A 12691-nucleotide genomic window follows, 5' to 3' on the forward strand; every position below is an offset into this window, starting at 1 on the left:
TGCCATGCGTCACAGTTTGTCTTTCTTTTGAGGAGACTGCTTTTCAGTTGTTTTCACGATTTATTAAAAGAGAATTACTGCTGGCTGCATTAGATTAACCTCTTCAGTGCTGAAGCTGCCTGCAACAGTAATTTTAGGGGCTTTACAAATAAATTAAATGTCTAAACTGACAAGGACAGGAGTTTAAACTCCAGTCCTCAAGGGCCACCAAAAGGTCAGGTTTTAAGGATATTCCTGCTTCAGCACAGGTAGCTCAGTCATAACTGAGTGCAGGAATATCCTGAAAACCTGACCTGTTGGTAACCCTTGAGGACTGGCGTTGTCCACTACTGGATTAGAATAACTTGGCTCACATTGTCTGCCAATTTTCCTATCTCTGAAACATCAGATGGTTCTTGTATTTTTTTTAAATCTTATTATTTTTAAGTACCATTGTTTATTCCAAACTACTTTACTGTGTTAACCACTACCACCTCTGCTGGGAGGAATTTCTATGGATCCACTGCACTTCAGCAGAGAAGTACCAACCACCTAGTAATAAAACTGTTAAATAGCTGCATGCAGGTAAAATCATAGCGAATAACATCCTGCGTATGTGGAGTCTCTTATCTAGTCCAGATCTAGAGGACTTTCAGAATTTAATGTAGTGTCTCTGATGTTTAAGTGATCTCATTCCTTGGTGCGTCACACCGAGCCCCCCCTTACTTTAAAAGCTTTGCTAATACTTGCTACCAGTAAGAATGACTTGGGTACAAAAGCTGAATGATTTACAATAGATAACAAATTGTCCGTAAAGGTAGGAAAATCAAATATTCTGCTGGGAAAAAAAGCTCTCATATGCGACTTGCAAGAAACTATGATGTAATTCGGATAAGATTTGTTTATTTAAAAGCTTTTTGAAGATTTTGAAAGCAAGATTAAATTTAGCTGTATACTAAGCATGACTGTTGTGCAATAGTTGTCCCTTCATTCCCCTTTCATAATAAATCTCTGCAGTGTATTCAGCTAAAGGGCTCAGTGCCAAAAAGAACAGGTTCGACTTGTCTGTGAGGATTTACACCACGCTAAACTACACAACTGCTTTGGAGGTCATAGCAGAGGTCAGAGCTACAGTGTTCTTCAGTGGGACTTGGAGCACAAGTGGACAATGCAAGGTTTTGGGGATAGAACATGTTGGGAGGGTCATTTTAATGATCACAATTCCTGGCCGAAAAAAGGGAATGAAAATGTGCAGAGGGGGTAACTGGGATCGGATCGTTGGCTGTCCGTTACTACTGTATATAAAAACGTATGGCCGAGAGAGACATTCGATTTACTGACCGGAGATTGAGAAAAAAAAAACCTGTTTCAAATCCGTAACCCTTAAAGACATTTCTAAGATAAGGATACGTTTCTGTATGGATCACATTTGAATAAAATAGAAGACAGAAAGCTCAGGTAGAAAAATAACTTGTTGGAGCATTAAAAAATAACACTATTTGCAAGAAAGGACATGATGGTAGCTCTTGTAGATTATAGTGCTACTGTATTCATGTTTTAACGTCTCCCTACATTTTCAGTCCTAATGATAAGAGCATTTTCTTTTGTAATTGAATAAAGTCAAGTAAATATAAACTTGTATAAAGCTTTCATTCAATGTTACCCTTACACAATCTATATATTTATTATGCTCATACACAATCCTTAGGAGATCATATTGTGTAGAAGCAAAGGAGACAGAGACAAGTACATCCAACTGTAATAAAGTTCTGAATTTGGCACGGCATAACAATTTGAATAAAATATTTCGTAAACTTAGCATTAATAGGGTTTTAATACAGTGGTGTTAATCCCTTATTGCCAAAGTTATATTGGACCTTTTACATCGGCTGCACTCCCAGTAGCAGCCATATTAAACGCCATTGGGAGAAACCCTATATTCAGTGATTTTGTGGGGGCCGATTCCACCCAAGATTGAGAGGGTTTCCCCCCCGCATTGCAACTCCGTCACTATACCCCTCTCAACTACCCAAGGGCTGAGACCTCCCCGGTGTTGGCTCAACCTTAAATAATTGCGAAAAGTTGAAATGAATAAGACACAGGAGACGCAAACTCGCACTAGGGAATTCTGGGACTTCAACGAGGGGACGCCCCGACCCATTTTTAGTTTTAGAAGGAGCCAACCCTTTCATAACCTTTCAATAGTCTCAGATGCTCTTCGAGATTGCCCCCCCTCTTACGGTGTAACCGTTGGCACCATATTCAGAACAATCTGTACAAAGAATTTGCAGGCGGAAAGGGAAAGCGTTCCCTAAAACGAAATGCTTCGCAGTAACAAGCGATCGTGTTAAAACGGCAAACAAACATTTGCAAAATTGAGCTGGGAGATTAATTAGTAAACTTGGGAATGTGCTACAGCAAATGTGAGTGATGGGTAACGACATATGTTCTAGCAACTGGTGGGAAAGACCGCTGTGCTACAGCCCGGTTATTTCCAAAAAGGCTTAGGAGTTCTGTGCTACATTATTGTCTAGCAGCTTTGGAACTAATTACCGGCCTGCAACGCAGAAAAGCGTTAAAGATACAGGATATAGCATATTTGGCTGTACAACACTTGTATAAAATGATTTTTTTTGGAAGGGGGGGAGGAATCAATTTGTATATTATCTTGTGACAAACTGCACTGGTAGTTTAGAACAGGGTTGCTCAACTCCAAACCTCAAGACACCCCCTCCCCCCCCAACAAGTCGTTAGGTTTTCAGGGTATCCCTGCTTCAGTACAGGTGGCTCAATCCGTGGTCAGTCGAAGACTAAGCCACTGATTGAGCCACCTGTGCTGGAGCAGGGATATCCTTAAAATCTGACTTGTGGAGGGGGGTGGGGGTGTATTGAGGACTGGAGTTGAGCACCCCTGGTTTAGAGCATACTAGTGTCATTTGTGTCGGCAACATGTCAAACCACCAGTCTTTGTTTAGTTGGTTACATCTACAGCATATTTCAAACATTACGAGAAACATTACAATAATAAGGATTTCACCATTGGCTCCTCTAAAGTTATCTGAACCTGCTGGCATATTTCGTGGGGTTGAGCAAGTTGGTGTCTAACCTCCACTAACCTAACTATTTTGTGTAAATTAACTGCATATAGGATCTTTAACCCCCGAATGCATTGCCATTGTGGTACTGGCAGAATGAATGATGGATACATTCACATGATCTGCATTGCAGTATTTCAGCGTGGGTGTAATTGGCGTTCATTAGTCAAATTCATGTGTAAACTGTTGTGTGTTTTTTAGTATATGAAATGTATATTTGACACAAGGTGTTATCACCAATGGTTTAAATAAATCAATCTCTGGTTTTCACTCAGTCTAAAGTCGTAATATTTGAAGGAGCTGGTCTGTTTAATGCCATTAGCAGGAATATTTTTTTGAAACTCCCCCCAATGTCTTGCTGGTGCTCTAACAAAATCCGAACGACCATTTTTCTGATAACCAAAACATGCATTCATGCTAACACAAGACATAATACATACTGGACATTTGCCTGAATTTGAATAAACAGAAGCAAGCTGCTCCGAGCAGCTGACACACACGCACACCGGTCCTGCCGCCTCTAACAGGGATCTCCTAAACTGTGTGGCGTTCACTCCGGACAGTGTCTCAGAATAAGTAAAACCGCATTCACCTTCTATATCAAAAAAGTAAAATACTAAATATATTTTGAATATGTTGGACGTCCCACACATTTACTGAAAATGGTTTAAAATTATTAAAATTCTTCATTGTTATTTTTTTTCTCAATGGAAAACAAAAGAAAAAAAAGGACCAAACTGCTTCCTGCCATGGATAATTTACAAGATTAAGGGATGGGGATAAAGTTAAAGGACCATGGTGACATGATTCTAGTTCTTATTACTTGCAGATGAAACTGACCTCACCATATGGCAGGGGGCTCCCAACGCCAGTCCTCAACACCCCCACAGGTCGGGTTTTAATGATGTCCCTGCTTCATCACAGGTGGCTCAATCAGTCCCAGCCTCAACACGGGGGCTCAATCAATCCCAGCCTCAGCACAGGTGGCTCAGTCTCTGATTGAGCAACCTGTGCTGAAGTAGGGATCTCCTTAAAACTTGACCTGTTGGGAGGTCTTGAGGAGTGGCGTTGGGGACAACTTCCATAAGGTGCTTCCAGGTTAACTGGAAACTCCTTTCACAAACCCATTTTCTATCATTTTGTTAACCAACAGTTTTACAGCTTTAGCGAAGGGTTCCTGATATACGCCAATGTGACTGCAAACTGTTCTATGTTTGCTGGTTATATTTAGCAAATCAGCTATACAAGTGACATGACTGTATTCCCACATCAAAGGTGGTCAACATCACAGACCACAATATTGTCTGGCGACATTTGTCTTGGGAATGCAAATGCCGTGACCTTATGCTGTGTGCATAGATTGGTTATGTTGCATTTCTTTTTGCGCTGCCCGTTTCTCGTCTGAGGCTTGTTTGACAGTTTTCTGTTAATGGGCAGAAATGATGATTAATATACATATAATATACTATATGGTACTGGAAGTGACTACAATCCAAAAGCTGTGTTTAGACTTAAGTATTCCATTCTCAACAGAAGTTGTTATAGAAGGACAGGCAGCTACTGAACGATTACGCTGAAAATCAAAACATAACGTGGCTATATGATTCATTACAGGCATACCCCGGTTTAAGGACACTCCTTTTAAGTGTACGCGAGTAAGGACATATCGCCCAATAGGCAAACGGCAGCTTGCGCATGCGCCTGTCAGCATGTCCTGAACAGCAATACCAGCTCCCTACCTGTACCGAAGCTGTGCGCAAGCAGGGAGACTATAGAGCCTGTTATAAATGCATTATTTACATCAGTTATGCACGTATATGACGATTACAGTACAGTACGTGCATCAATAAGTGGAAAAAAAGGTAGTGCTTCACTTTAAGTACATTTTCGTTTTACATACATGCTCTGGACCCATTGCGTACGTTAATGCGGGCTGTGCCTGTAATAGCAATGGCAAACAGTCAATGTGTTTTTTTCATTTATCTATTTTGTATACTAAGTAATAAACATTAGCAGTACTGATCGGGGAATTATGGGAGTTTCTGTCCGAATGTTACCCGATCGCAGTTTTATGAGTAACCCCCAATGCATCTGTCACTGCTCACATCTGTGTCAGTCGTGTTTAACTGTGCAGTGCACAAGAGCGCCAGTTGATCTCTCGTTTGCACTAAATGTAATACTTGCATTCAGTATTTAAGGTAGCCTCATTAGTGCAGGGAGAGCATTGGGGTGTAATGCTTTCCAAACTGTGATGGTAAAATGAGAAAATGACACATTCGTTTGTTGAGGTAACACACGGAGATGAATACTTTTAGACAGATCAAAATCCGGATTTTTTGATTTGTTCTTTTAAGCGGAAGTGAAATCTAATTACAATAAAAATCTCCATGTGCCGAGCTCACTTCAACTGGATAAGGCTCATTAAATTCTGAAATAAGTTGTGCTAGGATTTATTGGCTTTATTCCTTGGCTTTAAAAGCCAGTCCGTGGCTCAGCATTGCAGCTACAGTACATTGAACAAATGAAAACCAATACGGCTGTTCCCTTGTCAGCATCTAGTATATTTCATTTGTTTTTTTTAACCATGTAAACACATACAATTTTCTCTCTCTCGTTTTCTCTTTCTCTGTCTCTCTGTCTCTGTCTTTCTTTCTCTGTCTTTCTTTCTCTGTCTGTCTCTCTTTCTCTGTCTCTCTTTCTCTGTCTCTGTTTGTCTGTCTCTGTCTTTCTTTCTCTGTCTGTCTCTCTCTCTGTCTGTCTCTCATTCTCTGTCTCTTTTTCTCTGTCTGTCTTTCTCTGCCTGTCTCTCTTTCTCTGTCTGTCTCTCTTTCTCTGTTTCTCTGTCTGTCTCTTTTTCTCTGTTTGTCTTTCTCTGTCTGTCTCTCTTTCTTTCTCTGTCTCTCTTTCTTTCTCTGTCTCTCTCTCTTTCTCTGTCTGTCTCTCTTTCTCTGTCTGTCTCTTTCTCTGTCTGTCTCTTTCTCTGTCTGTCTCTCTTTCTCTGTCTCTCTTTCTCTGTCTGTCTCTCTCTGTCTCTGTCTGTCTCTCTGTCTCTCCCCCCCCCCCTATAACGCTTTATTTTTCTGTCTTTTTGCTTCTTTCTCGTCTTTCCCTCTGTACATTTTCAATGTTAAAGCTCCATCTTCTTTCCATCGGTATCTCTGACTTTAATACTAACCATGCTGCTGTTTCTGTGGTACGACTATATCGATGTTCACTCTTTTATATACCATATTTGCTCGGTTAGGGACCCCCTAATTACAGTAGTAGTTGTCGTTTTTGATACTTCGGTAGTTAAGTTAGGAACTGCATGTTTTTTAGTAACAGGAGTTCAGTAAAAGCTGTTCCATGGTTGATGTACAATAATAGGGGCGCAATTAAGGCAAAGGTAGCCAACTCCAGTCCTCCAGAGGTACCAACAGGTCAGGTTTTCACGATGAACCTGCTTCAGCACAGATGGCTGTCATAATGACTGAGCCACCTGTGCTGAACCTGGGATGTTCTGAAAACCTGACCTGTTGGTAGCTCTGGAGAGCTGGAGTTGGCCGCCCCTGCTCTAAGGCCTCTGTTTGGAGGGGGCAGCGCGTCATTCATGGGGAAAAATATATCTTCTGAATTCTGCTAGTAAGGAAAAATAACAGGAAGAAAGCGGCTGCAGGAGAAATTGGGCGGAAAGAAACTGGGGCTTTCACACCGCCCATGGGAATCTCCTTATTCAACATTACTGGGGTAGATTTAAATGAAGCAGAAATCTTCTCGAGCAAAGAGAAGACAGCTTTACAGCACGATGAGTGGAATCTATATTAAACTGCATTTTTTTTTTGCACATTGTCATTTTAAAAAAAAAATTATTTTCTTGCAGTTTTATTTCCTCAGTTTTCAGTTAGGAAGCAGTGTATACATTTTTTATTTTACTGTAAAATGTTTAAAAAAAAAAAAACAACCTAATTTTAAGCAAACAAGTTCAATGTCAGTGTGTGAAGATCTTACTCTGCTTTCTTTGGCTTGTGATGGGGAGAAATAGGGATTAAGTAGTTGCATATAATGGGATGCATTCAAATATTCCACACCGGACTTTCATTAGATCTTCCTTTTATTCTGCAAAGTGCGAGTTCGGAAAAATATCTCTACCAAATGCTTTATAAATATTTTTACATATATACATACATGAGCGACAAAAATTGCAGCGCTATACAAGTGTACTTATATGTGATAAAGTGAACTAGTGCACTTACATTGAACTAATTAACACCTGAACATGTGTGGTGTAGAAAGTGAGTGGATAGTATCAAGTGAAAAAGATGCTTATAGTGTAAATGAATTGATATTGATAATTATAATAACATAATGTCCCAAACGAGTTCCAGTAGTGTCTGTGAACGGGAAGTCCAAATTCCGAAGAAGATCCTTATGGAGCTAACTGCAGCTTCTGGCGGATTTAGCCAGACCACATGGATCCCTAAAAAAAAAGAAGCAGCGCGAGCTCCATAGCATAACTCTGTTATACAATTTATTAATGAGTTACAGACAGTCACCAGAACTTGCACTCATAAGGGGAGAGTAAAACGTCAGCAAACGTGACTGATGTTCGCCACGGAGAGACAGAGACTGCGCGCAGAGGAGAATTTCATTTCAACACCTTTTTAAGCAGCCGTTTGGATGCGACACGTTCGTGGACACAAGGCGCACATTGCCGGTACTAGGAGCGACGTGGTCTTCATCTACGGCCTCACATCATCCGGGACGGCGCCATTCTGAGGCTCGCTCCCACAGAATCTGCCGGCTAACCCCTCCGTGCATCATCACCGTACCAGCTCTCTCCATTCCGTTTCTGGGGACGTCACTCCTGTAGAGAGGTTCTCTTAAATGCGTGTTTTGACTCTCCCCTTGGGAGTGCAAATCCAGGTGGCTGTGTCTCTCTTTAACTTGTTAATAAATTATATAACAGAGTTATGCCATGGAGCTGGCACCTTCTTTTTTTTTTTTTTTTTTAAATATACACATATACGATTTCAACCACAAGCCAAAAAAAAAATGCATTAATTAAAATCAAGTTAATGCAGAAGCTGTGCGAGCGCCTGAAAGATGTGGGTTATGTGGAAACATGTCGGCTGCATAAGGTCATTTTCAATCTATAAATATAGTGAATTATGCATCAAATGCAAGCTGTAAAACTAGAGCAAAAAATAGTGACAAGATTTATCAAAGGACGAGTGGCTCAGTGAGTAAAGACCGCGCCTCTGATAACAGCGACACGGAGTTTTAAATAGGGGGACCTTGGGCAAGTCACTTTATCTCCCTTTGCCTCAGGCACCAAAAACATAGCTTGTAAGCTCATCTGAGCAGGGACTGTGTCTGTAACATTCCTATGTGCTGCGTACAGCGCGCTATGCTGCAATTGTAAAGAAAGGGGGAAAAACTCCATTGTTTTCAGAGGAATTTTTTTGCCTTGATTAAACCAGGTTTATTTTTATTTATTTATTTCCACCACTTTTTGTCCCAGTTTTGCAGCCAGGAGACTCTGCAAATGGCTAACACAACCCATAACCATGAGGGTTACACATCCTACCTACAACACACATTGTGACCTGATGGGATGTCATTAATTATGGCTGGTGATTGAGTGCCCCCTGCAGGGGTTTCAGTTCCTACAAGTGACATCTACATATACACTGATGCCAAATAGGGCTCATAAGTATTAGCAATGAATCACATTTAAAGTAAACCTACTCCATTACATGAGACTCGTCCATTCAATTGCTCTTTCCTCACTAGACTAGATTATTGTTTGGCTAATATTGGAAGAAATGTGTTAAAACGCACAATCCCACATTCCATTTTTGTGTTTATTTAATGATTTAGAAGGAAATGATTGGTGCTGACTTGTGGATCATTAGATAGGGTTACCATATCCTGATTTCACATTCTTGGTTTAGAAGAGTTGTGAAGGAGATAGTGTAGGGGTTAAGAAAATATTGTTTGAGCCTTTCAGAAGTATCAGTTCCAAATGATCTTCCGCTATGTTGCTACAGTTACATTTGCAGGGCAATTATAATAAGGGGAAGATTATATGACGCTTACTCCTTTTTATTGTCAGAGGGGGCAATGGCTCTGCATGTCGCTCTGGCACTGACTGGGAATAAATCTGCAATGGTTTCCAATTCCCTGGGCAAACTCTGACCTCCTGTCCGGACCCTAAGCATTCAGGAGTGAAGCACTTGGAATGTGTGTCTCCCCCCACCCCCTCTCCCCCTCCCTCGCCTCCCCCCCACCCCTCTCCCCCCCCCCCCTCTCTCTGTATACCATTTCCTTTACGGCACTCAGATCTGACATGGTTTCTTTTGGTTTGAAACATCAAAAGCAGGTTTGTGACTCCCTTGGCGTTCTGTCTCTACAAAGTCTACACACATACATATATACATACATATATACATACACACATACACGCACACATGCACACACACACACATGCACACACACACATACATATACACACAAACATATATACACACACACACATATACATATACACACACACATACATATACTGTACACACACACCCATACACAGACGCACATATACATACACACATATGCGCACACATAAAAGAATTTCGTTAGCCACAGAACGGTATCGTGTCTTCGTTTTTGAATATATATATATACACACACACTCTATTGGAAAGGGAGAGCACTGCTTTGCTTTGCACCATTAAAAAAAATGAAATAAACATACTATTAAAAACTTTACTCTTAATATCTTTTAAATGGTAGTTCTAATTCTGTTGACCATTCTCATTGTAAAAATTGTATTTTATTTAACTAGTTCAGTGAACATTGATGTGTATCTATCGAGCTCACTAAATATGGCGGCTAGTAAGTTTTCCCCCCCTCTCCCCCCCGTGTTGCTTGACAATGCGCAGATCACGTACACACGTGTTGCTTGACGATGCCGTCCTCATCACGTGCACACGTGTTGCTTGACGATGCCGTCCTCATCCCGTACACACGTGTTGCTTGACGATGCCGTCCTCATCACGGGACGTTGCTGCATTCCTTGGGACATTTCGGAAAGGCATCATGAATTGCACGATCCATGCAAACATGAGCCCTAAATATGTGAACCTATTCTACACTTGTATTAACCCATTCGTTGCCAGGGGGCCCAGAAAGGATTAGGTAAAAATCTGTTTAATCGCTAAATGTTCTTTTATAAAAGCGGGTGACTCGGTTTTATTGCACCCCTTTTATACATTTTTCTGCTGTCATCACTTTACTGACTTTATAGGGTTGAGCAACCCATTGAAAATTCTGCGGTACAGGAGTAGGTGATGTGGTTAAGAAACTCGTACCTTTCAGTTTGCTTTTACCAGGACATCATTTGGATGAATGAAAATGTGAATCCCCGCCCCCAAGACGATCACAAAAATTGTATTCAGAAGCTTTCTAGGTCAAATAAAGTAACTTCCTCTGCTGGTTAGGGCTTTCAGGAAATCATTGATTACAATCAGGGGGGCACAATTCCAGTCCTCAAGCCCTCCCCCCTCCCAACAGGTCAGGTTTCCATGATATCCCAGTTTCAGCACAGGTAGCTCAATCAGTCCCTGCTTCAGCACAGATGGCTCAATCAGTCCCTGCTTGGCACAGGTGGCTCAGTCTTCGAGCGCCATACAATCTTCGACTGAGCCACTGATTGAGCCACCTGTGCTGGAGCAGGGATATCTTTAAAACCTGACTTTGGAGAGGGAGAGGGGGTCTTGAGGACTTTGGTTGAGATCCTCTGGATTACATAATATAATTTGTTCGTTTGCTGTAAAGCGCTAGGTACAAAGATGGCGCTATACTATTAGGCATACGTACATATTTTTATTGATGTCGCCTTTTTAGAGCTGCTGTAATGGGAGTAAGATTGTGTGACAAACTTTATTTAAATTTCTTATTTTTTGTTGTATTATGTTTTCTTGTTACCTAGAGAGAGAGATCAAAACAAAAAATATTGATATTTATTTACAGCCGATACAATGATTTTGTTCCGTTTTTAACTCCCAGTTTTGTGTTCATAGGGTCAGCACATTGCTTCCGGTCCAATTCCAAGGCTGGAAGAAGCATTATATGAGTACCAGCCTCTTCAGATAGAAGCAAGCGGTCCGCAGGTTCCACCGATAGATATGCTGGGAAGACTTGGGTAAGTAGTTTCTTTGTGGTGTGTGTATATCAGGGGCGGCCAACTCCAGTCTTCAAGGGCTACCAACAGGTCAGGTTTTCAGGATATCCCTGCGTCAGCACTGGTGGCTCAATCACTGGCTCAGTTGAAGTCGAAGACCTGAGCCACTGATTGAGTGACCTGTGGGGAAGCGGGGATACCCTGAAAACCTGAGCTGTTGGTAGCCCTTGAGGTTAGATATACACACGCACACACACGCATACATATACACACATACATATACACACATACACACATACACCATCACTGGTAAAAGTTGTCCCTAAAATGTACACACAAATAATGACCTAACACCTGATTTCGTGAATGCTAATTCTCATAACTTAATATCCAACTTCTCTGTATTGCCAACATACTGTGAACTGATTTGAAAAACCTCATGAAAGGCCACTAATAATCTAACAAACAAAAAAAATCCAAGTGATTTGAGTCGTAACAGCAAATGCACATTTAAGGAGAAAGATGTATTTTGTATCTTTCTAGAGTATACCACTGGTTTCTAGAGCTTTTTTAGATTGTTTTCTTTACTAGACATAGAAGATTCTGAATGTAAACAAGAGTTCATATCCATGCACAATGAGTATCAGCTTTGCCAGAGGGCTATTTCTTTAAAAACTATTTTTGTTGGTTTATCTTGAAGACACAGCAGACTCCCCCCCCAAGAATAATACATTTTACTGTGGTGTTTGTAGTATTCAGACTTTTTGTTTGAGTTAATGCATCTTTTCAGATATTTATTTAGCCTCAGTAAAAGCTTTTTAACCAGCACCAAAATAAAAGATGGCCACTCTGTTGTAAACTTGCTTTGACCACCTCTGATTCTTTCTTGACTATGTAATAGAGCGGAATGTACATTTGGTCCATATTTGCTAATGACACCCAGGTTTGTGTCCAGCTGCTGCATGATCTTTAGCCTTGTGATACCTGGCGAATCCCAAGATGGATATCTGATCTCTTGTATGTAGCCGACTTGCTGCATGATCCGCGGTCATTGCTTAAGCAGCAAGGCACCATATGTTGTTTGGTAATTTTACAAATGGTTAATTGAGGATTCTGGTTAGTACATACCCTGTATGGAGAGGATAATTCAATTACCTGTGCATTGTAACCAGTAGAGGAAGTATCCTTTACTTTAGAACATGTGATTTCTCAACTTTCTTAAGTGTATGCCAAGTACTTACATAGTCACTTTCTGCAGTATAATGATAAATGCACCTGACCAGGGGTCTTTAAAACCCTATTAGTCTTTCCCCCAAGCTAAACCACAAAGGAGCAGTCAACTGAAACCAGAGATGTAGACTGGCAAGTTAACATTTGTGTATACAAATTTCTATCTGCAAACATCAGAGAGAACTAACATCACCATAGATGGGGGTTTTTCTAACAAGAAATAGAT

At 40.8% G+C, this 12691-nt stretch overlaps 1 protein-coding gene across 2 annotated transcripts in view; it reads left to right on the forward strand.

Moving 5' to 3' along the window:
* Positions 1–12691, forward strand: part of MNAT1 (MNAT1 component of CDK activating kinase) — a 100372-nt gene that overhangs the window by 61244 nt on the left and 26437 nt on the right. For both annotated transcript variants that reach the window (XM_075614838.1, XM_075614837.1), the window contains exon 7: positions 11135–11256. In XM_075614838.1, coding sequence (XP_075470953.1) covers positions 11135–11256 — 122 coding nt within the window. The remainder of the gene's footprint in view (positions 1–11134; positions 11257–12691) is intronic.

This window comes from Ascaphus truei, chromosome 9 (genome assembly GCF_040206685.1).
Source record: "Ascaphus truei isolate aAscTru1 chromosome 9, aAscTru1.hap1, whole genome shotgun sequence".
Taxonomy (NCBI): domain Eukaryota; kingdom Metazoa; phylum Chordata; class Amphibia; order Anura; family Ascaphidae; genus Ascaphus; species Ascaphus truei.